General features: G+C 49.2%; 10 protein-coding genes across 10 annotated transcripts; 3 read left to right on the plus strand and 7 right to left on the minus strand.

Moving 5' to 3' along the window:
* Positions 1-1,179: 1,179 nt before the first annotated feature.
* Positions 1,180-2,644, minus strand: F5B22DRAFT_633833 (uncharacterized protein; the record flags this gene model as incomplete). The annotated part of the gene is made up of 3 exons (XM_047976895.1): positions 1,180-2,362; positions 2,455-2,527; positions 2,581-2,644. The coding sequence occupies 3 exons, from the start codon at positions 2,642-2,644 to the stop codon at positions 1,180-1,182; spliced, it is 1,320 nt and encodes a 439-aa protein (XP_047834418.1).
* A 303-nt stretch (positions 2,645-2,947) lies between these two features.
* Positions 2,948-6,053, minus strand: F5B22DRAFT_659460 (uncharacterized protein; the record flags this gene model as incomplete). The annotated part of the gene is made up of 4 exons (XM_047980199.1): positions 2,948-5,252; positions 5,408-5,446; positions 5,482-5,633; positions 5,950-6,053. The coding sequence occupies 4 exons, from the start codon at positions 6,051-6,053 to the stop codon at positions 3,223-3,225; spliced, it is 2,325 nt and encodes a 774-aa protein (XP_047834419.1). The 3' UTR covers positions 2,948-3,222.
* Positions 6,054-7,561: 1,508 nt separating this feature from the next.
* On the minus strand, positions 7,562-9,894 carry F5B22DRAFT_411287 (general substrate transporter). Its single transcript, XM_047971565.1, has 5 exons — positions 9,325-9,894; positions 9,142-9,267; positions 8,841-9,091; positions 8,346-8,788; positions 7,562-8,293 (listed from the first exon to the last, which is right to left on the minus strand). The coding sequence occupies exons 1-5, from the start codon at positions 9,489-9,491 to the stop codon at positions 7,706-7,708; spliced, it is 1,575 nt and encodes a 524-aa protein (XP_047834420.1). The 5' UTR covers positions 9,492-9,894; the 3' UTR covers positions 7,562-7,705.
* A 2,817-nt stretch (positions 9,895-12,711) lies between these two features.
* On the minus strand, positions 12,712-13,472 carry F5B22DRAFT_411066 (cytochrome C oxidase copper chaperone). Its single transcript, XM_047971564.1, has 3 exons — positions 13,171-13,472; positions 13,049-13,119; positions 12,712-12,984 (listed from the first exon to the last, which is right to left on the minus strand). Exons 1-3 carry the CDS (start codon positions 13,190-13,192, stop codon positions 12,844-12,846), a joined length of 234 nt encoding a protein of 77 aa, XP_047834421.1. The 5' UTR covers positions 13,193-13,472; the 3' UTR covers positions 12,712-12,843.
* A 25-nt stretch (positions 13,473-13,497) lies between these two features.
* On the plus strand, positions 13,498-14,404 carry F5B22DRAFT_591753 (tubulin binding cofactor A). Its single transcript, XM_047973867.1, has 2 exons — positions 13,498-13,850; positions 13,959-14,404. The coding sequence occupies exons 1-2, from the start codon at positions 13,671-13,673 to the stop codon at positions 14,139-14,141; spliced, it is 363 nt and encodes a 120-aa protein (XP_047834422.1). The 5' UTR covers positions 13,498-13,670; the 3' UTR covers positions 14,142-14,404.
* Positions 14,405-15,814, minus strand: F5B22DRAFT_591755 (Tho complex subunit 7-domain-containing protein). Its single transcript, XM_047973868.1, has one exon. It carries the CDS (start codon positions 15,643-15,645, stop codon positions 14,512-14,514), a length of 1,134 nt encoding a protein of 377 aa, XP_047834423.1. The 5' UTR covers positions 15,646-15,814; the 3' UTR covers positions 14,405-14,511.
* Positions 15,815-15,901: 87 nt separating this feature from the next.
* Positions 15,902-18,856, minus strand: F5B22DRAFT_591756 (COG4 transport protein-domain-containing protein). The gene is made up of 2 exons (XM_047973869.1): positions 17,342-18,856; positions 15,902-17,292 (listed from the first exon to the last, which is right to left on the minus strand). The coding sequence occupies exons 1-2, from the start codon at positions 18,572-18,574 to the stop codon at positions 16,096-16,098; spliced, it is 2,430 nt and encodes an 809-aa protein (XP_047834424.1). The 5' UTR covers positions 18,575-18,856; the 3' UTR covers positions 15,902-16,095.
* A 1-nt stretch (position 18,857) lies between these two features.
* F5B22DRAFT_411355 (DHBP synthase RibB-like alpha/beta domain-containing protein) lies at positions 18,858-20,961 on the plus strand. The gene has a single exon (XM_047971566.1). It carries the CDS (start codon positions 19,247-19,249, stop codon positions 20,567-20,569), a length of 1,323 nt encoding a protein of 440 aa, XP_047834425.1. The 5' UTR covers positions 18,858-19,246; the 3' UTR covers positions 20,570-20,961.
* On the minus strand, positions 20,711-21,614 carry F5B22DRAFT_642823 (snare-like protein; the record flags this gene model as incomplete). Its single annotated transcript, XM_047978185.1, has 5 exons — positions 20,711-20,951; positions 21,010-21,247; positions 21,304-21,352; positions 21,415-21,455; positions 21,551-21,614. The coding sequence occupies 5 exons, from the start codon at positions 21,612-21,614 to the stop codon at positions 20,711-20,713; spliced, it is 633 nt and encodes a 210-aa protein (XP_047834426.1).
* A 360-nt stretch (positions 21,615-21,974) lies between these two features.
* On the plus strand, positions 21,975-25,476 carry F5B22DRAFT_411358 (cell division control protein 54). The gene is made up of 3 exons (XM_047971567.1): positions 21,975-22,464; positions 22,526-24,648; positions 24,708-25,476. Exons 1-3 carry the CDS (start codon positions 22,128-22,130, stop codon positions 25,287-25,289), a joined length of 3,042 nt encoding a protein of 1,013 aa, XP_047834427.1. The 5' UTR covers positions 21,975-22,127; the 3' UTR covers positions 25,290-25,476.
* Positions 25,477-25,499: the final 23 nt, after the last annotated feature.

Consider the following 25,499-nt stretch of genomic DNA (forward strand, 5'->3'; position numbering starts at 1 on the left):
TGAGTTGTCCCATTATACGTGCGCTTAAACATGTAATGGATCCGTGCTAGATATGCAGAGTGACATAACTACTAATACAAGCTCAGCCATCCTCGAAGCATTGTCTATTGTCTAACAGATGTGAAGCAGACAGACAGAACGATGAAGAGAAATATACTACAACACAGCATTGTAGTTGGTGTTGATCTGGGGACTAGATGTAGGACATATCGAAAAGTACGTGTGTATTAGTGACAGATTGTTGCAGCATTTCGAAATGACTACTTCAACCGCTTTCCTATCCTTCGACCCAAGATAAAATCCAATTATCTTAGCAACATAGTCAAGGCTGACGTCAAGATGATAGGTGATTCAATCGCTAACTTGCTTTTTGCCATCCCTGTGACACTCAAACTCGATGAAGCCCGACTGCTCTTCCGGACTCGCTTCTTGACTGGCAATGTTGTCAATGTTGCTCTTGATCCCACCTCCCGAGTCCACTTCACACCGCAGACGGTTGACCTTGATATAGAATAGGTAGGTACTGTTCTTGTAGATTTCTTATAGGCTGCGGCCATGAACCTAGGGAACTCAAATGTGTCGGACATACTAGTCGTCCAGATAGTATTTCGGTAGAGATATTGTAGGTTCCTGAGACTGAAGCTGAGAGCCCTTTGGACTCGACATACCAAGGTCCTTGCACGATCTCGGTAATGCATCAATACCACCAGCGTCCAAGACACAATTCCGAGAACCCCGCGAAATATGGACAATATATAGACCAAGTGCGTCCCTGAAGTCTAGATATACCAGTGGTACAGTAGCAATTCGTTCGCCAATTGCTAATTGTGAGATTGCAGGAGTACGTGCTTCCAGTCCCTGATAAATAGCAAAGTGACGTCAAAGACTCTCGCAGTTCGCTATTTCTCCATATGAACTGACACTCGAACAACCGATGCGGTGGAGTGGAGTGGAGTGGAGTTGAGGGCTCCCTTTTCGCAGCCCTGAAGGGGTAGTTGAGCTATGTACAACGTCTATGCAGCCATATTAGATTGTTTCCATTTGTCATGGATCCTAATAGCAACTTCTCTCAACCTGAAGCAGTGGCTCTAATAGAGGTTGACCGTGCATGTCTGCGCCGATTTCGGCCCAGACATCAGCCGTCTGCTATGGCAGAACGCTGCCATACCACAGGAAAGCTCACGCAATACACAGCCGTTCGACCGATGATCTCGCAATAGATATGATACGCTGACATGTCGGCGGCTCTCCAGGATTCGCAGCCCCCACGAAGCAATTCGGTTTCTCCCACACACCCGCAAGAACCATGGTATCCATGAGCGCATGTCGTGCCTTAGCCTTGTCCTCCATGAGCGTGACAATGTCCTTGAGTCCGAGATGGAACGGGTCGGCAGCTAAAGGCATCTCTCCGGCAGCAGTACAGCGGCCCGACATGCCGTAGACATCAATCTTCAGCAGCGCGCGCACCGTCAGACGCCACATGGCGGGCTCCATCTCCCTGTACGCGAAATTGCGCTTGGCGCCGCATTTCTCGTCGTCAATGTTGTCGAAGTGGCCCCATATACCTCCCAATCCGTTCAATTTGAACGTCATCTTCCGTCGCTCGGCGATGGCGCGATTCGTTTCCTCGTCGACGATGTTCAACATCCGCGCGTATGCGTGCACGATACTCGGAATCAGCGTGCCTAGGAGCATCATGTTCTGGAAGATCATCATCATGTAAGGCGAGCCGACCTTGTGTTGCATCGTGGGCAAGAGCTGCGAGCCGCACTTATTACAATTGACAACTTCGTATGCCGTCTTCGCAGCTAGGCGAGCGAGACGGATTGCGGGCTCGACCTCGTCCGGTAGTTTCTGCATCCAGTTTAAAGCCGAATACAGTCTAGCCATGCAGTCACATTCTAGCAAGGAGGAGCTCATCACGGCAGGGCTCGCGCTCTCGGGCGAGCCGCTCGTGTTCGAGTTTGCGGGGGATAGTGCGGGGACCTGGTCCATTGAAGGCGAAGTAGACGCTGCTGGTGCGATGAACAGGGCCGGGTCAATGTTGACTGGGGTAAATATCGGTGCGTTTTCGGCGGGCTGGGAATCGAAATTGACTTCGCCGAAGTTGGTGTAATCCCAGAGCTGAGTGGGAACGTCTGTTGTCGTCGGTGCTTCTTCCGTTGGCTGAAATGACTGGTTCAAGTCGAGGCCAAAGTCGACCTCCAACAACGTGTTGATGAATTCCATGCCCGGGTCCTCTGTGTCTGGCGGCTGTTCTGTCATAGCCGTCTTTGCTGGCGGAGCGGCGGCAAGAGGTTTCTCGCCGGGCTCTTCTCGCGGGCGTTTCCGTGGCCTTCCCATGGGCTTTTGTGGGGAGTAGCTATGGCAACATAGGCATTAGACTAGATTCTACCATTTATAGCATCTAAATAGCGATCTATACAGGAGGTTTGGGAATAGATAAGAGCGTACTGGCACGGAATATTCTCTCTTCGACATCGGGAGCAGCCATCTTGTTCTTTGGTACATGCAAGCTTCCGAATTCCTGCTGCAACGTGAGTCGGCCGGTCTAATAGGATGTTTTGGCTCAAAACATACGGCATTCATCGCACGCCCGATGCTTCTGGACAGCATCATCCTGAGCCGTCCCGCTAGGCGACATGATGATGCTTTGTGCCACGTAGTGGAGAGTGTATCTGGCAACAATACGTGGCTGTGACTACAATAGTAGATGATAAGACCAACCCGACTCTTTTCAATACTATGGACAAAAACTATGAGTGAGATCTCTGTGCCGTATGTGAGAATGTTTCAACTTGGATAATCCGAAGTATTCAGGGACATGCATGTAGATGCATAACTACTCACAAAGTACCTAAATCGCATCAGGAACTCCGCCATCAGCTCCGCCAACCTACCTACCTATGTACTGTGTATGACTCGATCAGGTATCGTCACTAAACTGAAAGGGGCACAGCGGACCCCGCAACCTGTCATACTACCTACCTATGTAATGTACCTAGGTAGTAGTTCCAAGGTTATATCTGTATCTACATTTAAGTACCTATACTGGGGACTTAGAAACTAGATCATGGGATTTCAAGCGGAATATCACGTAGAAACGCTTTTCGAGTTGTTGCCTATAGCAGATATGGCATTGTTCACTATCTAGGTCGTGCCGTCGTCCGCAAGAGAAATGGGCACGCGACGAAAGGTACATAATTACGCATCTTCTCCCTCTCACCGGTCGTTCTTCCGATTCCTAACACCCTCAAGTCTTCTGGTTTCAGCACGCTTCTCCCTGGCCCGCTGATCTGTTGGACCAAGCTCAGTTATGTCTTCGAATGACTTCAGATCCGCCAAGAACCGTCGGATTCGCAGCCCTGTCTTGTGTCTTATGTACCCATCGTATAGATCATCGGCCGCCGCGTGGATGGCCACCTGTAGACCCTTGATGACGTCCCGGTCCTCAATAGCTGCATCATCGTAGTCGTTGAGAAATACGTCTAGATCTCTCAGCATCTCCTCTGCTTTGGCCAGTTCTGCTACTGCATTCTTGCGTTTCCCGGTCAAGGGTCGAGGCGTTGGAGGGGCTGTGTGTTTGGGCTGAGGCGGTTTGATGTCAGGACGCTTCTTAGGCGTAACTTGCGCTACAGATAGTGGCGCAGGTGGCAAAGGCTTGGAAGATGATGAAGATGCCTCTACTGTTGGCATATTCCTTTTCACGTAGATGAATTTGTCCGTCGAACGTGGTCTGCGAGGGTGCGGATGATGGGACGCATTGTGCCGTGAATCTCGCCGTGGGATTGGTGGTGGTGGCTCCTTCTTTATAGCTTCTTTCTCTGGTAGACTGCCTGCTTTCTGAGTGTCGCTTTCGACCTTCTGGTATGCGTCATCCAACGCTCGCTGCAGTGACGAAGCGGTACTGGCTGCTAGTCTAGCTGCGAATGGCAAAGATGGCACCGATGACTGGTGCGTCATTGAAGACTCGCCGTTGATCCGGCGGCTAGGGCCTTCTACAACGCTCGGCGCCTCCTTCAGATGTGCAGGAGGTAAAGAGCCATTTGGAGCATTGTTGTCCGTTAAGGTATTAACCTCTGTCTCTTCATCTATGGTTGCTATGGGTACCGGGAGAGGCTTGGGCAGGACACCCTTCGTTATATTTCTCTTGCCTTGCAACCCAAAGGAACCTAGGGACTGCTTCGCATCAAAAGGAGCATGCTGGTGCGTATTTTCCTCGGCGGAGTGGAACCCCAGATCGCGTTGCTCATAGTAGTCACTGTTGAGTGCTACGCATGGATTCTTCTTGGGGGTCACGTATTTCACGGGAGGCACAGGTTTTGGCCACAATTGAACCTCCGGGATGTCTTGTATGAACGGTTTGTGCGTTTTATGTTGAAGTCGGCGGCGCCCTAGATGAGCAGACGATGGGCCATTCGAATTTACTTGCCTACCGTGGACATGGTGGGTTCGAACTGGGGGATGATGTGCGAGTATGCTACTGCTTTTGCTAGTTGGCTTTTTGATAAACCAGGAAATGAGACGTTTCCTAGCATGATGACAGCATTTCGACTTCGCAGTGCCTCTTCGTGGCACCAATGTATCAACAGCATGTAACATGTGTCCGCCTCGTGGGCTGAATTCGATGTAAGAGCCAGAGCTAGTACATGAAATTGAAGGGCTTGCATTAGACGAAGGACCATCGCCGGGCGTAGCTGGCTTCTTCCTAGTCTCTAATGTCCTGCTCGAGTGTTGATGTGGTTTAGTTGTTCGATGCGTGGCTTGCGCATTTGTCTGATGAGCCAAAGCCCGTCTCTGCTCTGCAGATGTTACAGCAAGGCCAGCGGCCAAAAACTCATCTTTGTAAGGCACCAACGGTTTGACGGTATGAAGTGACGCCTTGGACTCTGATATTGTGGGAGTAATAACAGGGTCTTTACCAGCAGCACCGGCTGCATCGGCGTACTTTTCAAGTTCCCTTGCAAACCGATTGAGAGCCCTCCGTTGGCTAGAATCGCTAGAGGTGACATCAATGGTCTTGTTGGAAGACTGCTTCGGCGGGAGAATTCCAGGGCCATCGGGGTCAACTAAAGAGGATAATCGGTGCTGCTGGGTGAGTGATCTATTGATAACGTCCCAGGCAAGAGGATCTGCAAGCCCAAATCGCTTTTCCCGGTTTGGCGTTTTCCGTTCAGGTCGCCTCGCATATGTTGAGTCTAGAAAGTGACGAAGATACCCGGCATTATGTCTTATCTTACCAATGGCAAGGCCTGTGACAGGCTCGTTCAAAGGTATATTCGTTTTGTAATCACCAGGTGTCCAGTCCTTATACGATTTTGCAGGTGACGGCAGTGTACCCCAATACGGAGATTGGGGCGAAAGGGGGAATTGATTATCAGCAGGAGGCAGTGATCCCCTACTCGACCTCGCGGGCAAGCGTCTGCTGACTCGCAATCCATGTTGACTGCGGCTTATTCTGCGTTGTTTTTGGTGTCGTACTGTAGCTGATGCTTGAGGTAGAGGAGACTGAGATATTTGATGCGTAGGCCGTTCGGGGTGCACTCCGCCGGCATCGGTTGGCAACGGGTAATCGAACCTTGGTCGATGATGCGGACTCCCCTTCTAAGGCAAATTGAGCGTAGTCATCGTCTCTATTCCAAAAAAGCGTTCCAAGGGATTGAGAAAAAAATTATGCTATTAGAAAAGCTGTATTTCAGGGTTTGACGATGCCGGAATGGAATAGGCATCTAGGATGCTCTCTACAGAGAACAATACTTTCCCCTTTCTACAGCGGGTTCAATGCACAAAGCCGTGGTGCGGTGAGAGGCATGGCAGGAGTGGAACTCCCAGATGAACAGTTGCTTAACCGTCTTGACTTGCCAAATTGCTAGACTGAATGCTGCTTCGTGACGTAAACGACGACGAGCGCGGAGAAGGCGCCAACAGAAGCTACCTTGGTAATTTCACAATCTGATGTCTTTGATGCCAGGTGCAGCGTAGAGTTCAAGCTGACGTCGACCTTTGCGAAGGAGAAACTCAATGGCAGCAAAGTCTCTCTTGTCATACTTCATGTGTTTATCGAATTCCGTTCTACTAAGCGTGTCAGTACGCAACGACCTCGGGACCTTGCATCAATACTGGCCCTGCAATCTTCACTCACCTTGCAAAAGATTCGAAATGAGGACGTGCGGCCTATTTGTCTCAGTGTTAGCCGGTCACGGTTATACCCTTGGATCTATGGGTTTCCGCGCCCGAGGTGCGATGGCTTAAACAACGGACCTTCGGTTTCTTACGGCTTTCTCGGAGGCAGCTCCTATATAGGGAGAGCACCTCTTTCTGGAGACCTGACAAGCGCATCTTGCAGTTACCAATCAACCTTAGTCCGTTCAACAATAAGTGCAACTGGGGAATCACGAAAATTCCGAAGTCGCTGTTTATAGCGAGTACCGCGAGTGTATGACAGCTGAATGTGAGGTGTAGATGAAAAAGGGCAGAAAGTGGATCTCAATTAGATTAAAGAAATCTGATGATGTAATGTCCAATTGGCTGCAAGGAGCAATAAGCCTCGAGTGAGAGATATCTTAAAACTACAGGCTCCCTGCCAACATGACTAAAGATGATAAAAAATAACAATTCAAGAGTATAATTATTCTGATATATGTCCATTGATGCACTCGTTTCGTTTCGTTTCTTTCCCTATCCCTGTGGATTCAGGTATGGTATTCCTAGCGCTGGAGCACCAAAGGATGCATGAACAGGTGGAAAGCAACCATTGATTGTATTTTGTCCATGGTGTCTATTATCCTCTCTATGCCCGTAGGTGTGTATGGTGTATTATGTACAAAGAAGAGGAGAGATGTCAAATGGATGTAAATTCGCAACGCTCGGTTTGAGCCGAATGTAATATTGGTAGAGGATGAGTTAGAGTACGGCCTATCCTTGTCGCTCTATAGGTCGTCCGAAATAGCTTCGCAGGCCGGTAATAGCGACCCAGCCGGCGATGATGACGGTGATAGCGATGCGCAGTTCACGCGCTGCCGCGATAGCTGACGCATCGAGTCGGATGACATGCGTATGTTGGATAGCGCCAGCGTGCTCGGCGGCGAGACTGAAAGACTCCATTGCTGCAAGATGTGACTCTGATGTACGGTGTGGGGGTGCTTGTGCGGGCGGATATGCAAGCGCTATCGCATGCTTGATACAGTGATCGTCTTATCTATCGTGCGTCTACCAGACCAAGACCGTATACCAAAGCGAATGAGTGAGGGCAATATGGTGCGCAGTGTTGCCGCGGATGATTGAAAGTTTAGGTGGTGGAGTCGGATAAGCCTGGCCTGGGCTGGGATGAAAAAAGCCTCGAGGGAATATGGTTGGTCCGAGCTATAACGCAACAGACTCCCGACAAAGATCAACACCATGCTATTAGCGTCGGCCATATCAATAACACTCACTTATCATTCAAGGCTGGTAGAAGGTATGGATTGTTTTTCATTGACATCGTTGCACATTATCATCGCGACCTTGGGGTTGCGGATATGCTATGCCGGCACACCAAATCTGATTTTATCAAGAAGTCCGTACCCGTCATGTATTTATATATCCCCCAGACCCAATCGCTTTCAAACTTGACGCCAACAACATGCGGGTTTCATTATAAAGAGAACAAAATAAACTGGATTACCTATGGAACAGCCTGCGCTCCCAGCGTCCGCAGCCACACACTCTAGGCCTTGTCGTGAAGCTCGTGGCTTTCACGGGCCACGTCCTTCTCCACCTGGTCGAAGTCAAGATGTGCTACCTTTGCATCGTCGCCATCGATGACCTTGGCCAGTTCCTCGAGCGTGGGGCCCTTGGTTTCGACGTACATGAAGTACACGAAGAGGAGCTCGATACCGATCCAGATCGTGTAGATGATGTACAGTTTCCACGCGTGGTTCAAGCCGAAGGCCTGGAAAGCCACGGGATTGGCGTACTCGTTGAGCAGCAGCGCGATTTGGATAGTGATGTTGAGAATCATGAGACCCTTGGCACGCAACTTGTACGGAAGGACCTCGAGAGCGTAGCCCACGAGGAGGCCCGACCACGCGATCGAGTAGAAGATTTGGAAAAACCAAATGAAGACGATGAGCGCCTTATCAGCACCCGGGGCCCTGTGCTCGCCGTAGAGTCCCGATGTCAATGTCCAGAAGATGAAGACGACAAACATGCCGCTCGTTGCCGTAAGGAACAAGGGACGTCGGCCGAATTTGTCGATAAGCGTGGCCATCGTGATGGACACAATAAGAGAGAGAGCGGTGGAACCAGTTTGGAGCTGCCCACGGTGTTAATTAATGTGTATAAGTGGAATGGATCGAGTGACTTACACCGAATTTCTGGGTCGAGCTCTCGATGCCTGCTTGTGAATAGAGCACATTGGAGTAGTTGGAAATAATGGCATTGCCAGACCACTGCGAGAAAAGACCCAAGGAGAAAAGGATCATAAGTCTGTAGCGATTGCCTTTGGTCCTGAAGAAGTCGAGGTATGAACTATTTGTCTTCGCTTCCATCTCCATCTTGATCGTCTCCTTGATCTCGCGGTATTCGAACTGTACCGTAGGATCGTTGACGTTACCATTGCCGTGATAGCGGGCTAGAATGTCGAGCGCTTTCTCGTGCTTGTCTTTCGCCATAAGGTATCGAGGGGACTCTGGGATCCACCATATGAAGATGATCTGAACAACGGAAGGAATACCTTGACCGAGGGCGGGAATGCGCCATGACCAGCTTGAATCGATGTAATTGGTGCCGAGCGACAGGGCAGAGACGACTGTTGGGCAATTAGCGCTAATCTTCTAACGTTCATTCTCAGATTCACTTACTAATAGCGCCGGCATTCCATAGAGTGTTGTACACGGCAGTGAGGCGACCACGGTGTTGAGGATGGGCGAGTTCCGTTAGTAACATGGGAGAGGCGATCTGGGCGAGACTGTTTCCAAAGCCCATCAATACACGACCGCCCATGAAGGCACCGATCGAGCTTGCGGTTGTCTGTATAACAGCACCAGCAATCATGATTATGCAGCCGATTATGATAGGCACTTTCCGGCCAAAGTTGTCGCAGAAGATAGGCCTGTGAGGAGTCAGAAGCAGTAATTTGGCTCTCAAGACCCTTGAACTTACGCGATAGGAATGGAAACAACGCTGCCAATCTGATATAAAGCGACCAGAAGACCTAGTTGAGAGCCTTCAGGGTGACCGAAATAATCTTGCCATTGTGGAAAAACTTGCACAGCGTTCAGAAACGACCTAGAACGTATTAGTTATACTCTAATGCGGTATTCAGCAAAAGATATAGGCTAGTACCCATCGTATCCAGTAGTCGCAGAGGCAATGCAAAGGACAAATGCATAGAAGTATAGCTTCCGTAGCCCAGGCTCCTTATACCATTTGACCTTCTCAAACGCTGGGGCTTCATCCGCAGCTATGGCGGAAGCCTCCTTTTTGGGAGCACCCGCAATAGCGACGACCATGTTGACTATGACCCTGCTTGGATATTGGACAGTGCTCTTCACGAAAGCAGGCCAGAAGGATAAGCTCCAACAATAGTTCCGCCTAATTAAAGGGAAAAGGAGGCTTTTAGTTTCCCACCTCGCAGAAAGTACAGCTGGGAGAGAGAAGATGGTGGTTCACGAAGACAATGGACAGGGCAATCGAGATGGGCCAGTTAGAAGATATATACAGAGCCATGATCACCTTGCAAGCACGTTTCTGAGAGACGGGCAACCGGACCGGAAGAGAGTAGCTCGTTCCTCACACTCGCATGGCCCGCCCATGGGATTGCTTGGGGCTCTCGAACAGGGTTATGCCATCACGAGCTGGGGTTTGATATACTAGACTGCACACTACCCCATGATACCCCATGCGGGGCCTTGATAGTCACCCAGACGGTCTACTTACAACCGGGGGGAGATGGCAGGGGAGGAGGCGTTAGTCTGGCGAACAGTAGCGTTGATACAAAAGGACACCCCTCTCTACTGAGCAATATGTTCAGGTCCCAGGTCTCACTCAGCTGGACCAGACACCATCTACTAGGTTAGCATATCAATGCTTGGAGCAAGGGTAGACAGACAGACCCGCTACTGAGAGTGTATGTTGCGTGTGGCGTACGACTTCGGCAATGTTGCCGGAGTCTGTTCTGAACGGGCTTCGACTTCTATGTATCATTGCCAACCTCTTGACTCGATTCTGCCCTTCTCCGGAATAACTCTGCAGCAGCTACGAATAGTACCCGCACCCCCCTAGAATTGGCTTTACGGCGATAGTGAGCTCTAAATTACTCATCCAAGCATGAGCCCACAGCGGAATATAATTCGGGTCTTAATACTCGAACTACAGTTCGAATTGCGGCGATCTTGAGATCTATGGTCCCCTGTCTCGTGAGAGCAACTTACAATATTACTTCTAGAGCACTTTTGGACGGGATGGTAGACTGGATTGCGGAGAAATACCTCTTAGTAACACCGATTGATGGAGTATTGCTTCCATACCGTGAGACAAGCGCGGCCTTGACAGAGAGGCGTAGGAGATTACACCGTTCACTACGCCTTCATTGGAGGAGTATCGTTCCATCGAGATTGTTCCGCATCATGCTATTCAAGAGTGGCATGCCGCAGGTTGACTAGCCAGCTTGGTACTCCCAGCCTCCAGGTGTCGTCTCGCCTAACTGAGTCTAATCGTTTCCCGGCGAGATGGTACCATAACATGGATACACCTAGCTTAGAATAGGTAATTCTAAGCTATATACCTACCAATAGTGGGACAACCATCTCCAAGTCGATGGAAACGGTTGACGGCTCCCAATGTACAGCAAGTGTCTGTCAGGAACAGGGGACCACATCCGTGCTAAAAGAAGGGTGGCATTGGGTCATCGTTGTTTAATCGTTGTGCCTGGTCTGGCACGGCTAGAGAGGGTTACACCGCAGTGTTGGCGGTCAGAATCGCCTCTTCGGAACTCGTAATCGTTGCAGGTAGTAAATTATCTGACTACACTAAGTAGGAATCAAGATATTAAATGGTTCATATACTGTAGCTTAATCATTAATAGTGAACAGGCATTGAGTTAGTCTCCAGATGTTGACGTCTAGGTATTGGTTCTGGATGACTGTATTCTTGGCAGGATGGTCGTTAATAAAAGCACCGACGTCGCCAATAGGCAATGGCTAACAAGTGATGCCCGAGAAACTGGAGAGACTCCTGGTCGTCTTGCTAATAGTTCTCGTAAGGAGTGGCCATGAGTGGCGGGAACTTCGCTAAGAGCATTCGCGACTGTCATATCCCTCTCTCTGACGGGATTGCGTCCCGAGCTGCCGCACCTTGCAGGAGGTGGCTAATCCAAGCTGTTCTTAGTGGAAGTTGGCTTGCTCATAGCCTATCTACATGTGCCTCTTATGAGAAACTAAGGCATTGAAAGTATCGTGAAGTCGTTGCAAGGCCGGAGAAACGTGAAATAGTACTCGGCATATGCTATAGTTTTTCAAACTGTTCCATATGGAGTGTAAGTTATTATAGTATGACCTAAGTAGCGTACACACGCATACCACGATTTCCTAGTACATATGATATAACCATCTAGCCTGGGTTTTCTCTGGGACTTTGAACGGGATTCTCCGCTTCTACCCCAATTCCCGTACCTAATGCCGAACTAGCATTAGCTTAGATAGTGTGCCCACATTACACTGCGCACTCTCCACGAATAACTTCGGTAGAGAAATTGTAACGGCTGCTCGCCAAATGTGTCTGGCATAGTTCGTACCGGTCCTCGAATGCGGTCGAGATCGTCCTGAAGGGGTGTCTCGACTAGATTACTCGCATTTCTCTTTGTCATGGAGTTAAAAAGGGAGCCTCTCAAAGTTGTTATGTGTTCTTTGCGGCGTGGTCGAGTGGTTCTTGCAGTAGTGTAGGTACCACATCATGTGTACAGTCCCCAACACTTGCATGCCTGCCCCTGTCGTTGAATGCACCTATTTAGCCTAATACCGGCAGAATAGCTCAAAGTACTTTGTAGCTCACGAGGCTGATCGTGGGCAGATGAATGGCCTGTGCAAATCGTCTTGGTGCATACCTAGTGTGTGTGGCTTACAGCAGCTGGGATGCCTCATGCACCACCACCTTGACCACGATGCTTACACTAAGCGTCCCCCCACACTGTCATCGTGGTATCAAAAGCCTACATTTGCAGAAGTGGTACGCTTTGTAGGATCATCATGGACCTCTATACGCTTGGTAACGGGGCGTCACCTCGATTCCAGTAAGTCTAGCGGTGTCACGAACATGAGTCTTCCCTCAATCACTACTGATGATATGATAAATACAATACCGTCCAATGCAACGACCTTGTCGTGTCTACTTTTGTCATTTATGGTCTAGCTAGTCAATAGGCGGCTTTAATTCCGTCAAATGACTTCAGCTTGCCGATGGATGAATCCGTCAACGAACTTTAACAACAACAACAAGACAGGGGGCACTGTATCAAACAGTCTTCGATATTAGCCCAGGCTTGTTGTGTTCAATGAGCTCTCAACTCTGCGTCTCGGAGTTGAATTGCCATTTGATTGAAAGAAGGAAAGAAAAATCCAATTCCCTCTATAGGATCAGTGCCAAAGACGGGGAGTTTGACTGACAAAGAGAGGAGAGACATGTAATTCTCTTCTGCTGAACGCCGCCCAAATGCAATGCAAATGCAATCAATGGCCGTTGTGACCCTCTATCCATCTATCGTACAACAATTAATCAAAGCTCGGCAGCACCCGGCAATTAATAGTCTACATGGAGACATCAGTCTGTTACATAATCGAGACCGTTCTAGCTCGTCGATCCTCGACCCTAAATCTGGAAGCCAAAGCCGGCCATGCAAGTCTTGTACTGGTCGATAATAGGTTTGCAATCGCTCGTGGGGTCGTTCGACTTAGAGAAGAGCATGCAGTCATCTCGCTGCGCCTTTTCATCTTTGCACACGCAACATGGCTGAACAGGTAAAATGTGTTAATACTTGACTGAACATAATGATTATGACATCGGGGGTCCTGACCTTTGGCTTCGACGCCGCAGTGTTTCCGCCGGCAACCGAAGCAGCGGATTCAGCCTTGGGAGCAATTGACGCTACAAAAATGGTTGTTAGCGAAGCAAAGGGATGAGGGGAAGGACACGTACGCATAGAGAGAGAAGAGGACATGGCGATTGCAACAAGTATGGAAGTGTTGAGAAACTTTAGAGGCACTTGTATTCAACGTAGGTCTGGCGCAATCCGAGGATGAGATTCATATGGGTACAGTCGATTTGTAATGGAAGTTACGATAAGAGAGGTCCGATAAGAGCGCAAAGGTACCTACCTACAACTTGAGTCTTTCCTTGAATGGAATAGAGAGCCTCGTTTATCGCACAGAGAATAATGATTCCCCCATTAACTGCATATCGGGGTGTCTCTTACAAGCACATGCATACCTAGAGGTACCCAGGTACCCCGCCAACCCCACCAAAACATACTTCTACTCTGGGCAAAGAGGTGAAGTTGGAGAGTGTTGGGACCAGGCAAAAGATAATAGCTCTAAAGATTAGGCAACTGTATAATTCCTCGGCTTATAAATAAGAGTCAATAATCCATTCTATGGAAATCACCTAAGAACACACGAAAATCCAGCGATACAGACACAATGCCGGCCCCGTCACCTCTAGTCATCGCGACCCAATCAGTCCAGCGCCTCGTGAAGGAGGATAGCTACTACCGCAAGGAACTAGCGCAGCAAACCGAGCGCGTGAAGAAGATTGAGGCAGAGCTAAAAGCTTCGCCTGATTCTGCTGATGGAAATGCAGCTTTCATACTCAAGCAAGAGGTTTGTATCCCCATCCATCCATCCATTCGTCCATATATCCGCCATGCACAGCTCTCTGCCCCCGCCTGAGAAGCAAAGCCTTGTGTCTAACAATAATGGTGCCACTAGCAAAAAGCCGTAGAAGAAACCCGAGCCGTGTTCGTGCCTTTGCGCGAGCGTATCGTGGAAGCTATGCAGCGGCTTGAGGAGCGGATAGCGACAGCTGAGAGTGAGGGTGCCGCCGCTGATGAGATTGCCAAGGCAAACGAGGCGATGCAGCTCGGACGTGACCTGGAGCCTCCTGTTGCGTGAAGGGACGCGAGTTTTAGTTGACGAATGAAATTATGCACATAAGTAAGGCTCTTGCGAACCAAGACTGGACGCCCTTATGCGTATGGGGAGCAGTCAAGTTGTCGTTAGGCTAGGTTGTGGCACTCAAACAAGTCGACCTAGGCACAAGTTAATAGACATGGCGGCGTTGAGCTAGCATGCAAGACACTCCCGGAAGAAAACTAGAAATGGTAGATGACTCCATAGGTTCCTACGAAACGAATATAAATGATCACTCTCAAAAGCCTTGCAATCAAAATTCTTTTTGTAGCTCTGCACTAGAGCTACGGGTATAATATTTATTGTACAGCCACCACGAACCAGTGCGCTCGACTACCATCTCGTATCCTCCTCAGGTTGTGTCCATCTTATCTTCGCTGACGCTTGTTGGGGCGTCAACCGTGATCTGTACTGTGCTTTGTGATTCCTCACCCATCGGCGTATCCCCGTCTTGACTCTGTCGTTGTGTCGTCAACTCGTTCATATCGATATCCTCGCCGTTCTCCGCTCCTTTGTCCTCGAGCTGTTGACTAGCCGCCGTTACGCTAGGAGCTAAGCTTCCAGATCTCGAAAAACTCCCACTAACATCCAACCTTGATTTCTCGCCGCCTACTGCTGCAGCACCAGGACTATCAGGCCGGGGCGTCCGCTCATCTCTGTTGCTCTCCGGTCTGGGAGTTCCGCTGCCCGCCTCTCTTTTACCTGATGGGGCGGCACTGTTCTCTGGGTGCGGCGTCGCGTTTCCGCTAGCGATGCCCTTTCCGGGCGTGGGCGCTGCCTCTCCGTCTTCGGCATCAGAATCCATGCCCTCACGTCTCTCCACCTCCTCCTTCTCGTCGCGGATCAGGGCACGTAATCTCCGTCCTTCGTCGACTAGCCGCTCAAATTGCGCCCTACGCTCACGCCACGTGTCACCGTATGCCTCGCTCTCGCGGCGCAGTTCATCGCACTCCTCAGCTAGCTTCGCTAGATTGATTTGTTGTTCTGCCCGCGTCCGTAGCATGCGGTTGCTGGTGATCTTATCGGCGAGCTCGTCGAACTTCCGGCGCTGCGCAAGCGTCGCCCGCGCCTCGTCTAGACGCACGCGCAATTGTCCATTGCCCTCGCGCACCGACTCCATTGTGTTTAGAATACGTAGCCGCGCCTCGGCATAATGTTCCCGCTCAGCCGCGTTGGCAGTTGCAAGGAATTGCAGTCGGGCAATGGACGAGTCGAAGGCGGCGAAGTCAAGAGTGATGTCTTCCTTCAGAGTTGTGATATCGGCAGTTGACGGTGATGTCGTAGAAGATATAGCTTCCACAGCCTCGCCATGACTGCTCTCGGGAGGCGGAGACGGGAGTAGCTTGCTGGGGTTTGTGAATGCACCTGGACCTACTAGACGTTTGGTCAGGCGTTTGAAGGGTCGCTCTTCAACTGCTAATAGTCGTGTTTTATGTAGCTCTGTTTCCTCACGCTCATCGAGCAGCCCAAAATGTGACGTTGCCATGGCCGACACAGCTTACTGTCGACAGCGTGTGGGATCAAGAAATGTCCTGTGATTGATGAATTTGTTGATAATCGGTTTCTCGGACGTTAACCTAGCCTGCCAAACCAAACATTAAAGCTACATGGGTAGGTACCCAGGTACCTTTACTTAGATACAGCGGTATCTATGAATACGTTATGCAATTACTAAGTATATCTAGTACAGGGCACTTCGCCTGGGTCACCAGGGGGCATCCACCCATTTGTACTTCATTTGTCTTACTTCGTAATCTAAGTATTTGATCTTCAAGTATATCAGAAATTCGAAGCGATCATAGTAAGATTGAGGCAGTCTCTAACAGGTCGGGTAGATATGTAGAAGTTAAGCGCATGTTACATATTTACGTATTCATAAACTCGTGGCAACGGTGAGAGATCTATGGGATCATGCTTTTTCTATATGCCAATGTATTCACTCGCGAACAAGGTTCCGCGCTCTACGTCTTTCCTCTTGGTTGAGTACCCATTCGATGCCACCGTCATCGCCCGCATCTGCCAATTCTTCCCACTCGTCATCTTCCATATTGGCAACCATGAGGATCTGTGAAACTCTATTGAATAACTCCCTCACGCTGTAATTCCCTTTTGCCACTGTGCTGATGATTCCGTTGAAGTCCCGCTCCATGCGAATCGCTCCGTACGCATTTGTCTTACCGCTATAACTCCATATTCTTTTCTCTAAACTCTGTTTTGAGAGGTGCGTTGCGGTTAATTCTAGTAGCGTGTTATATGTCTTGGTTGTCATAAGCCGTGCTATAGGTTTCATGAGCGCGTCCCATCCCTGCTCAAAGCGCCGTGGTACTCGGTCTGTAAGTTCGTCCTCATCTTCGTCATTTTGTAGAGCTATTTCCGCTAGCTCTTCTTCCGTCCGCCAATAATCTGCGTCTCGGAATGCTTCAGCCATAATCGCTCGTAGTTTTTGCCTGACCACCTGGTTGAAAAGGACCTGCAAACCATCATTAACGAGCTCGGTCGCCTTTGCGGAGAATGTTGAATGTAGGTTCTTAAGAGAAGATGTAACGAGTACGATGTCGTTGTCAAAGGGGAACGAAGCAGCAAGCGGGTTGGGTTGAGTAGTTCCATTAGGGTGGTCTGGTGAACTGCCAACTCGAGTGGCTATAATTCGAGCCAAGTACTCGTTAGAAACGTCAAGACTATTAATTAAAACAATAAATGCGACGATCTTGTCTTCTGGTGGCATGCCTCCCTGTACGGCGGCTCGTGGATATGATTCATTTTGCATCTTCTGGTGCATCATCTTAATGAAGTCAGATTCAAGTACCCTGCCACTTGATGAAACAACGTGAGATACCACTTCACGCTGAGAGGTAGAGATAGATCTTTGAATGACTGCGCTGACGATATACATGACATCATCAACAGCCGAAATAATGAAGGGTGCATTCGCTTCGATAGGTTTATTGAGGTTTAGAGATAACCCGGGTGGGGATTCATCTAATTGAAACGCTTTTTCAACAGATCTCCTGAAGAAGAATGTTGACATGAAGTTGTAGGGCTCAACGAGCTTTGCGGAGACCTTTCTTTGGAGGTTTGAGTTACTCAATAACGTCGGTATTGAAAGTGCAGTATTTTCTGGGGTATCCGAGCCCTGCCACGAATTAGTAATCGGGATAGATGAGTGAAGGAACCTGACCTACCTTGCACTTCCCGGCCAGGAATCTACTATATAGTGACCAACGCCCAAGCATGACAGATATTTCATTGAGGAGCCCGTCAATTTCCTTCATATTAACACCCTCATCTTCACTGGCGCGAGGGTTAGTCCCACCACCAATCGCAGGTGAGTTCATGCGAGGGGTCGCGCCAAGTGTCTTCTGTGGCGGCAAGAAGCTTTGCACTAGAAAGGAGAAAGGATAACTCTTCACATCTGTAAGTCGTCTGCTTACATTCCTGTCGTCGCTCCAAGAATCTAATATGATGCCGCCTTGTACATCAGCTTCCATCTGTAGCCTTTCGATAACTTTGACCATCTTGCCCTCTCCATAGTGCCTCTCGACGAGACTGCCATGACTCTCGACAATCTGAGCGATGTGCTCAAATAGTTTTGTCAGGGCATTAGCATAGAAAAAACTGTCATTTCTCCCAGTACTACCAGCCACTTCTCTTAAAGTTGCTCGCGCAGTGCCGGCAACTCCCTGGCATACATATCTGCCGTACACATCTAGACCAACATCACCTCTTCCAATTAAAGGAAATAGCTTAAAAAACCGGGTAATCTTGGCGCCGTCGCTATCTTTAACTGCCTTTTCGAACTCGCGTAAAAATAAACCACAGAGACTTTCTTTGGAGTTCTCTAGAGTTACCCAAGGGGCATCGGGGACTTCAACACTCGGTACTATGGATGCTGCGAATCCACCCCGTATGATGGGCTCGGGTACTTTGCTCGCGCGCGATATGTAGCCTGCTGCCGCTTCCCAATCCTGGGGTGCCCCCATACTGCCAACCACGCCATGGACGCAAGCTTTGAGCTCAGCAACTTGTTCGACAACCTTCAAAGTCTGCTGTACCCTGTCTTTTTCCAGATCCAGCTCTTTGACTCGGTTGGAAAGTCGACCGGCGGTCTCAGCGGCCGACGATAGCATGCCATTGCTGATTGACCTGGTTGCGATAACCTGGGAACCTAGGTTGGCACGCAGTAGATCAAGCCGACCCAATTCGCGGGACAGATCGGCTTGGGAAGAGACGAGAGAGCCCAGGCGATTCGTTATGGCGGTTTCGCGAGTATGGAGTGCAGCCAGGCTAGCGCGAACGTCGGCGATGGACGAGGCATCGCGAATGGAGGGGTTCGAGGCGCTGAGATTCAGCTTACGCGAACTTTTCTGCGTTGAGTGGGCTGGAAGGTCGCCATTTAAAAATTTGTTGGCGGACATTGGGACATTGATGACGAGAGGTGCATAGCGGCACAAGACATCAGATTGGGGTTGAGGTCTTAGAAAGCCCCCGTTCGTTGTAGATATGCCGGTAGGTATCGTCTACCTATTTGGTGACATTTTAAAAGGGTGCGGCAACCTTGAGTGTTGGGTTGGTACCTGGCTCTTGCTAAAACTACATACCCACTCTGATTGTACCTACCAAAGTTGCTGTACCACTATAGATGCATAGACCACTAGGCAAGTACCTACTTACACACCTAAGTATTAACTTGTCAAAGTTCTGCTGGTGATTAGCTGCCTTAGTGTTATTTCTCAAGAGGTATTTACCGCCTGGGTACTTACCTAGCTAGGTAAGCAGCTAGGTAAGCTTGGTGCACATCAAAGCTGCAACTTTTGTGTGAAATCTGTTGGTTTGCTTGAGGCATGCATGCAGTCTCTTGATGAGTCACTGAAGATTTCCTTCGTCGTACTTTCCTCGCTATTTACTGACAACAATTCTACCCGTAAAACAATTGCAAGGCCACTCGCGATACTTTTATAAAAGTAAAGTTGAAGGTCTTTGAATTTTCCTGTTTTACCTAGATATAGGGATCGACCTTCACGTTGGCTACGCGAGCTGTGAACGTTGGACTCAAATCTGTTCGAGCTGTTTTCAACTCTTACAGTACCATGTCACGGGATTTACCGCGACAAGCACCAAAACTGAGAACCCAAATTTTGAAGGTAGTCAGTAGTGATCTCGGAGAGTTTAAGGAAAATGTTGGTCGAGAAAAAATGAGGGAATGGGAGGTTTCCCAAATGCCAAGCGCCAAGCCCTTGCGAGAGGCTGCAGACTATCTGAAGGCCAGAGATATACCAGTTGCATTTCCAACCGAGACGGTATACGGTCTAGGCGCTGATGCAACAAGGTCTGCTGCCGTCAAGGGCATTTATTCGGCGAAAGGCAGGCCGTCGGACAACCCTCTTATTATTCATGTCGCTGACTTGGACATGCTCCGGCACTTTCTACAACCTGCAACTGAGCAAAATGGAACACCAAACGGGATCCATGATCAGATACCCGAGATTTACAAGCCGCTGATCGAGCGCTTCTGGCCGGGTCCGTTGACAATATTAATGCCCAACCCAACTCCATCGAAGTTAGCTCCTGAAGTTACAGCCGGGCAGAAGACCTTTGGTGTAAGGATGCCGGCCTCACCACTTGCACGCTCCCTGATTAAGCTGGTCGGTGCTCCATTGGCTGCACCCTCTGCTAATGCCTCTACAAAGCCTTCACCAACTACTGCAGCCCATGTGCTGGAGGATCTGGATGGCCGTATCGAGCTAATCCTCGACGGCGGCCCGTGTCAAGTTGGTGTCGAGAGTACAGTCGTGGACGGTATCTGTGATCCACCTGTTGTCCTAAGACCAGGTGGTGTGAGCATAGAGGAACTACGGGAATGCCCGGGTTGGGAGAGCGTCGAGAAAGCATACAAAGACCATAGTGAAGCTGGTAAAGCTGCACCGAGGGCACCGGGTATGAAATACAAACACTATAGCCCGAAAGCGCGGGTAGTTCTTTACGAAGCTACCTATCCGAGATTGCATGAAGGTATTGATCAGCAAACTCTTGAGTTGAAGAACAGCGGTAACGTGGTTGGCGTCATTCGAACTCGTTGTTGGCAAATAGGCGGAGGACTTTTTTGCAGAAATTTTAAGGAGCATGAACGGCTGGTTGAATCATCCGAGCCTAAGAATCAAGTAGATATAGATCTCGAAGTCGGAGACGCAGATCTGTACAAAACACGAGACGGACCCACGGTTGGGAAAGTTCTAGACATCAGCATCGGCAAGGATACTAGGAGTATAGCACAGGGACTCTTCGCGGCATTACGGGAACTAGATAGACGGGGTGCAGATGTCATATTTGTAGAGGGCACACCAGACGGTGAGGATATCGGCGCAGCGGTCATGAACAGACTACGCAAAGCAGCATCCCAGATTAAGATGTAAAGAATCAAATCGTGTGGACCAGTTAACAGCATATTCCTTTTGGATGTGACAGCTTTCGCCAACGCCTTGATGCCGAGCCTTTGACTCTAAATTATGTCGTAATTCTCCCCTGGACCAAAACAACTCTGATTCTTTGCCATATTACAGCCCTTGGCGCAGCCAGTCGGTTAACTTGGCGCGTCCCAGCTGTGCCAGGTTGTTCACTCCTTGCTCACTGAGATCGATGCGACTCAGATTTACGTCTTGAGTGGGCGCTTTGCTGACTCGCTGTACAATAATCGTTGGGTCTGTTTCCAGAATAATTCCATCGTCAACGATCTCGTCAATAGCCAGTGATACTAGATCGTAGTTTTCCACGACTGTCCGCTTATCTACAGATTGCCTGTTTTATCATTAGCATTGCAATTATCCTATAGAAACGAGAGACAAAGGTGACATACTTGAATAGCAGGTGCAACGAATCCCGCAGCGCCAAAATGACGTTGTATAATAAGACCTCATTTTCCTCGGCTCCTCCAACGACGTACATCATCACGTCAGACTCCATCTTATAAAGCACCAACTTGTTATCGTAGAGTATGATATCTCCAGTCTGTTTTGCCGTCTTCTCCAGTAGACCTTTCTCGAAGCTCTTCTGTGACTTCACGTCCGAATATGGGGAGCTTGGGGCACCAGATGCTAGGAAAGCCTTGTTAGCTGCTAGGCATTCCGACTTCGCGGCCTTTGATGCTTACTGCCTGTCGGCGCATGGTGGGGGGCGTTGTAATATTTTGCGAATATCCTCTGTCCTAGATTAGCGTTCTGAACTAGGTGGCATTGTATTTACGATCCAATGCCTGCAGCACGATCGCGACTGCTAGGTCTAGAGAGAGATATGATCTACCTACTACACAAAAAGTCAGCTTCGTATTAGATACATCCAGTCTCTTCGAGCAAACCCAGGCTGAAGGGGGATTAGACAAGGGGCTTTTGGGTACGTACCAGAGCCATCGTCGACGCTGAGTATGATGACAGCAGTCACAGACTGCAGGGACATAGACGGCATCCTGACCGATTGTATAGTGGTAGAAGCGCTATGTCAATTGGATCGCTGGCGGTTTATCTCACGGTGTCAGTGGGAATCTGAATATTAGTATTGCTTAATGGATTGCTGGCCGACACCTGCATAGGACAGTTGAAGTGCAGGTGGCATTGGCGGGATGACAGAATGCTCGGATAAAGCGATTTACTATCTATGCAATTAGTGGGTTTACTTTGCACTTCAAATATTGTACCTATGTACCCTCAAGCGGCAGGGATACAACCCCAGATCTTTTTTACTTTATAAAGTACCTAGGTACCTACTAGGTAGCTAGTATTTTCCACTTTACGCGCTTCGACCGCGCTACGACGCGTTAAGGGGTTTCTCGCGACGGACCACAGAAAAGCCCCTCATCCGCATTCAACGTCTGTTATTGCAGTAAATATTTACTCAAACCTCCCACCTCAACACCACACTCTGCCTGAGGTATAGACCAACAACAAACCCACCGTCTACGGTCTACTTACACAGTTTGCAATGTCCTCTCCTACTCAGCGCCGTAGCCAGCGCAATTCGCAGGCAGGCACTCCTAGCCGCAGTACACGTTCGCAGCAAGCAGCGTCACAGAATAATGCTACGCCTCGTAACAATCGACAGTCGCAGTTAGCGTCTAGCCCATTATTCTACCAATCTTCTCCAGTAACCGGCAATAATAATGGAGCATCGTCGCCTTTGCGGCAAGGTACCGACAGCCAGAGTACAAATAACAATAGCGGTGCACCGCCTAGCTCACCCCTTCGTCATATGACACATACTCAGTCAACTGAATCCGATGGCGATCGGACACCAAGGGCACATCGGGGCCTGATAGGTGGTGGGTTACAGAGCCTTTATCGCCCAAATCTTAAAAATCGGTTCGCTAACTCACACTTCAGAATCTTCCCCTATCCGATACGAACCGAGCTCAAGTCCTGGTCGAGGTTTGCACCCTCAGTCTGACCTTCGAAGCGAAAGTAGTGGGCTATTCGTGGGTGGCGCTGGAACTCCTCGAGCTCGGCCTCGAAGAGGTGACATCAACTCTGAAATTTTCAGTGGTGGTGCTCGTGGTGGTAGTCGTGTCATTCTCGATGACTCCGGCCGTGTTGTCCGCGAAATTCATTCCGATGCCGCTACATTCTCTAACTTGAATCCTGGAACCTCAGACGCAGATGCGCTTGGTGGACAAGACAATGCTACCATTTGGGGTACTACGGTCTCAATTGACGATACTTATGCCGCCTTCAAAGATTTCCTGAGGAACTTTACGAAGAAATATCGCATGTGGAACGATGGAATGACAACACAAGAAACAGATGCAGACCCCACAGCAATATCGAAACCATACTGGGAGGAACTTCAGAGCATGCTAATCCTTGGCCAGCGAATTCTTTACGTAGATATTCGTGATTTCAAGCTCTATCCGCCTACTAGGAAATTATGGCACCAGATTCAGCATTATCCGCAGGAAATAGTTCCCCTTATGGATCAGTCTGTACATGATGTCATGATTGAACTGGCACAGGCGGAGATGTCAAGACAGAGGGGCCAAAGCAACGGTGTTTCTGCTACTCAACGAAGCTCTGTTCCAAGCTCTGATATGCAATTTCCCAGTTCGGAGAGAAGCGAAGAGCCTGTACAGTCTCAGCGCGTGCAACAGGGTCCTACTTTAGAGGAGAAAGTGATGGATCAAACCTATATGACACGACCATGGGGTCTGGACGACATTATCAATCTTCGAGATCTTAACCCCTCGGACATGGACAAACTCATTTGTATCAAGGGTCTTGTGATTCGGACCACTCCCGTTATCCCTGATATGAGGCAGGCATTCTTCCGATGTAATGTTTGCAGTCACTCACTCCTAGTGGGTCTAGACCGTGGCAAGATCCGAGAACCAACAGAGTGTCCTCGGCCAATGTGTGCCCAAAAAAACTCGATGCAGATCGTGCACAATCGATGCGAGTTTGAAGATAAACAGGTCATCAAGTTGCAAGAGACCCCTGATGCAGTGCCTGCTGGACAGACGCCTCATTCTGTCTCTGTGTGTGTTTACAACGAATTGGTAGACTTTTGCAAAGCTGGTGACCGTGTCCGGATAACTGGTATATACCGGGTTAGTCCTGTCCGTGTCAACCCTCGCATGCGCACAGTCAAAAGCGTGTTCAAGACTTTTGTGGACGTTGTCCACGTTGCCAAAGTCGACGATAAACGATTAGATGCGGACCTTACGACACTTGAGCCGGAGTCCAACGACTCGGACAACCAGATTGAAGAAGTGCGAAAGCTGACCCCCGAGGAAGAAGAGCAGATTAAGACCACGGCCGCTCGCTCTGATATATATGAGCTCCTATCCCGATCGTTGGCGCCTTCAATTTATGAAATGGACGATGTGAAAAAGGGCATCCTTCTCCAGATGTTTGGCGGGACGAATAAGACGTTTGAACGTGGCGGTAGCCCCAAATACCGCGGGGATATCAATGTCTTGTTGTGTGGTGATCCTTCAACTGCAAAGTCCCAACTAATACAATACGTTCATAAGATTGCACCCCGCGGTGTGTATACGAGCGGCAAGGGCTCTTCCGCTGTTGGTCTAACGGCGTATGTCAGTCGAGATCCTGAAACTCGACAGTTAGTGCTCGAGTCTGGTGCGCTTGTTTTATCTGATGGCGGTGTTTGTTGTATCGACGAGTTCGATAAAATGTCAGATGCTACGAGATCTGTGCTTCATGAAGTCATGGAACAGCAGACAGTTTCGGTAGCAAAAGCAGGGATTATCACAACGCTGAATGCAAGAACAAGTATATTGGCTTCCGCTAACCCTATTGGTTCTCGGTACAACCCTGATCTCCCCGTTCCCCAAAACATTGACCTCCCTCCAACACTCTTATCACGATTTGATCTCGTCTACCTAATACTTGATCGTGTTAATGAATCAAATGACCGGAGATTGGCACGACACCTTCTGTCAATGTACTTGGAGGACAAACCACAGTCGGCCAGCTCCAAAGATGAAATTCTGGTCAGTGGCTTATCTCTTTTTGCCCCAAATTATCTAAGCAGACAGCTAACGATTACTAGCCCGTCGAGTTTTTGACTGCCTACATCTCATACGCTCGCGCCCACATACATCCCACACTGTCACAGGATGCGTCGCAGGCCCTTGTCGAAGCCTATGTCAATATGCGTAAGCTAGGTCAAGATGTTCGCGCCGCAGAGAAACGTATTACGGCTACCACTCGTCAACTAGAATCCATGATTCGGCTTGCCGAGGCTCATGCCAAAATGCGGCTATCACAGACTGTGACCAAGGCTGATGTTCTAGAAGCTGAACGCCTCATTCAGTCTGCACTAAAGACTGCTGCCACCGATTCGCAAGGCCGGATTGATATGAGTCTTCTTACTGAAGGTACGAGTGCAGCAGAAAGGAAACGCAAAGCTGAACTGAAAGATGCGGCCCTACGCTTGTTGGATGAGTTGACAAGCGGCGGACAAAGCGTAAGGTTTAGCGAGGTGAGCAGAAAATTGAACGAAGGGGCAAGTATACCAGTCGAACCATCCGACTTTGCAGAGACAATGAGAGCGCTGGAAATGGAAGGCATCATCATGATCACTGGAGAGGGCGCGAGAAAGAGCGTGAGGCGCGTTACAGGCATCTCTTAAGAATCGAATTTAAAGGTGGATTAAAGGGGGCTGTCAGAGACTGTGGCCCTTCTCATATTGGCGTTCAGGTTAAGCGATGACAAGGAGTTGTCAGGTTCATACAAATAGTAATGCATGTCGTTGCTTGATATAGAACGAAACAGAGAAATCAATACACACTAACTGCTGACCTTCAATCGTCTGCTGGTCCTCCAGATGTATGAATTTTTA

The sequence above is a fragment of the Xylaria bambusicola genome (assembly GCF_022495145.1).
Source record: "Xylaria bambusicola strain CBS 139988 unplaced genomic scaffold F5B22scaffold_5, whole genome shotgun sequence".
Classification (NCBI taxonomy): domain Eukaryota; kingdom Fungi; phylum Ascomycota; class Sordariomycetes; order Xylariales; family Xylariaceae; genus Xylaria; species Xylaria bambusicola.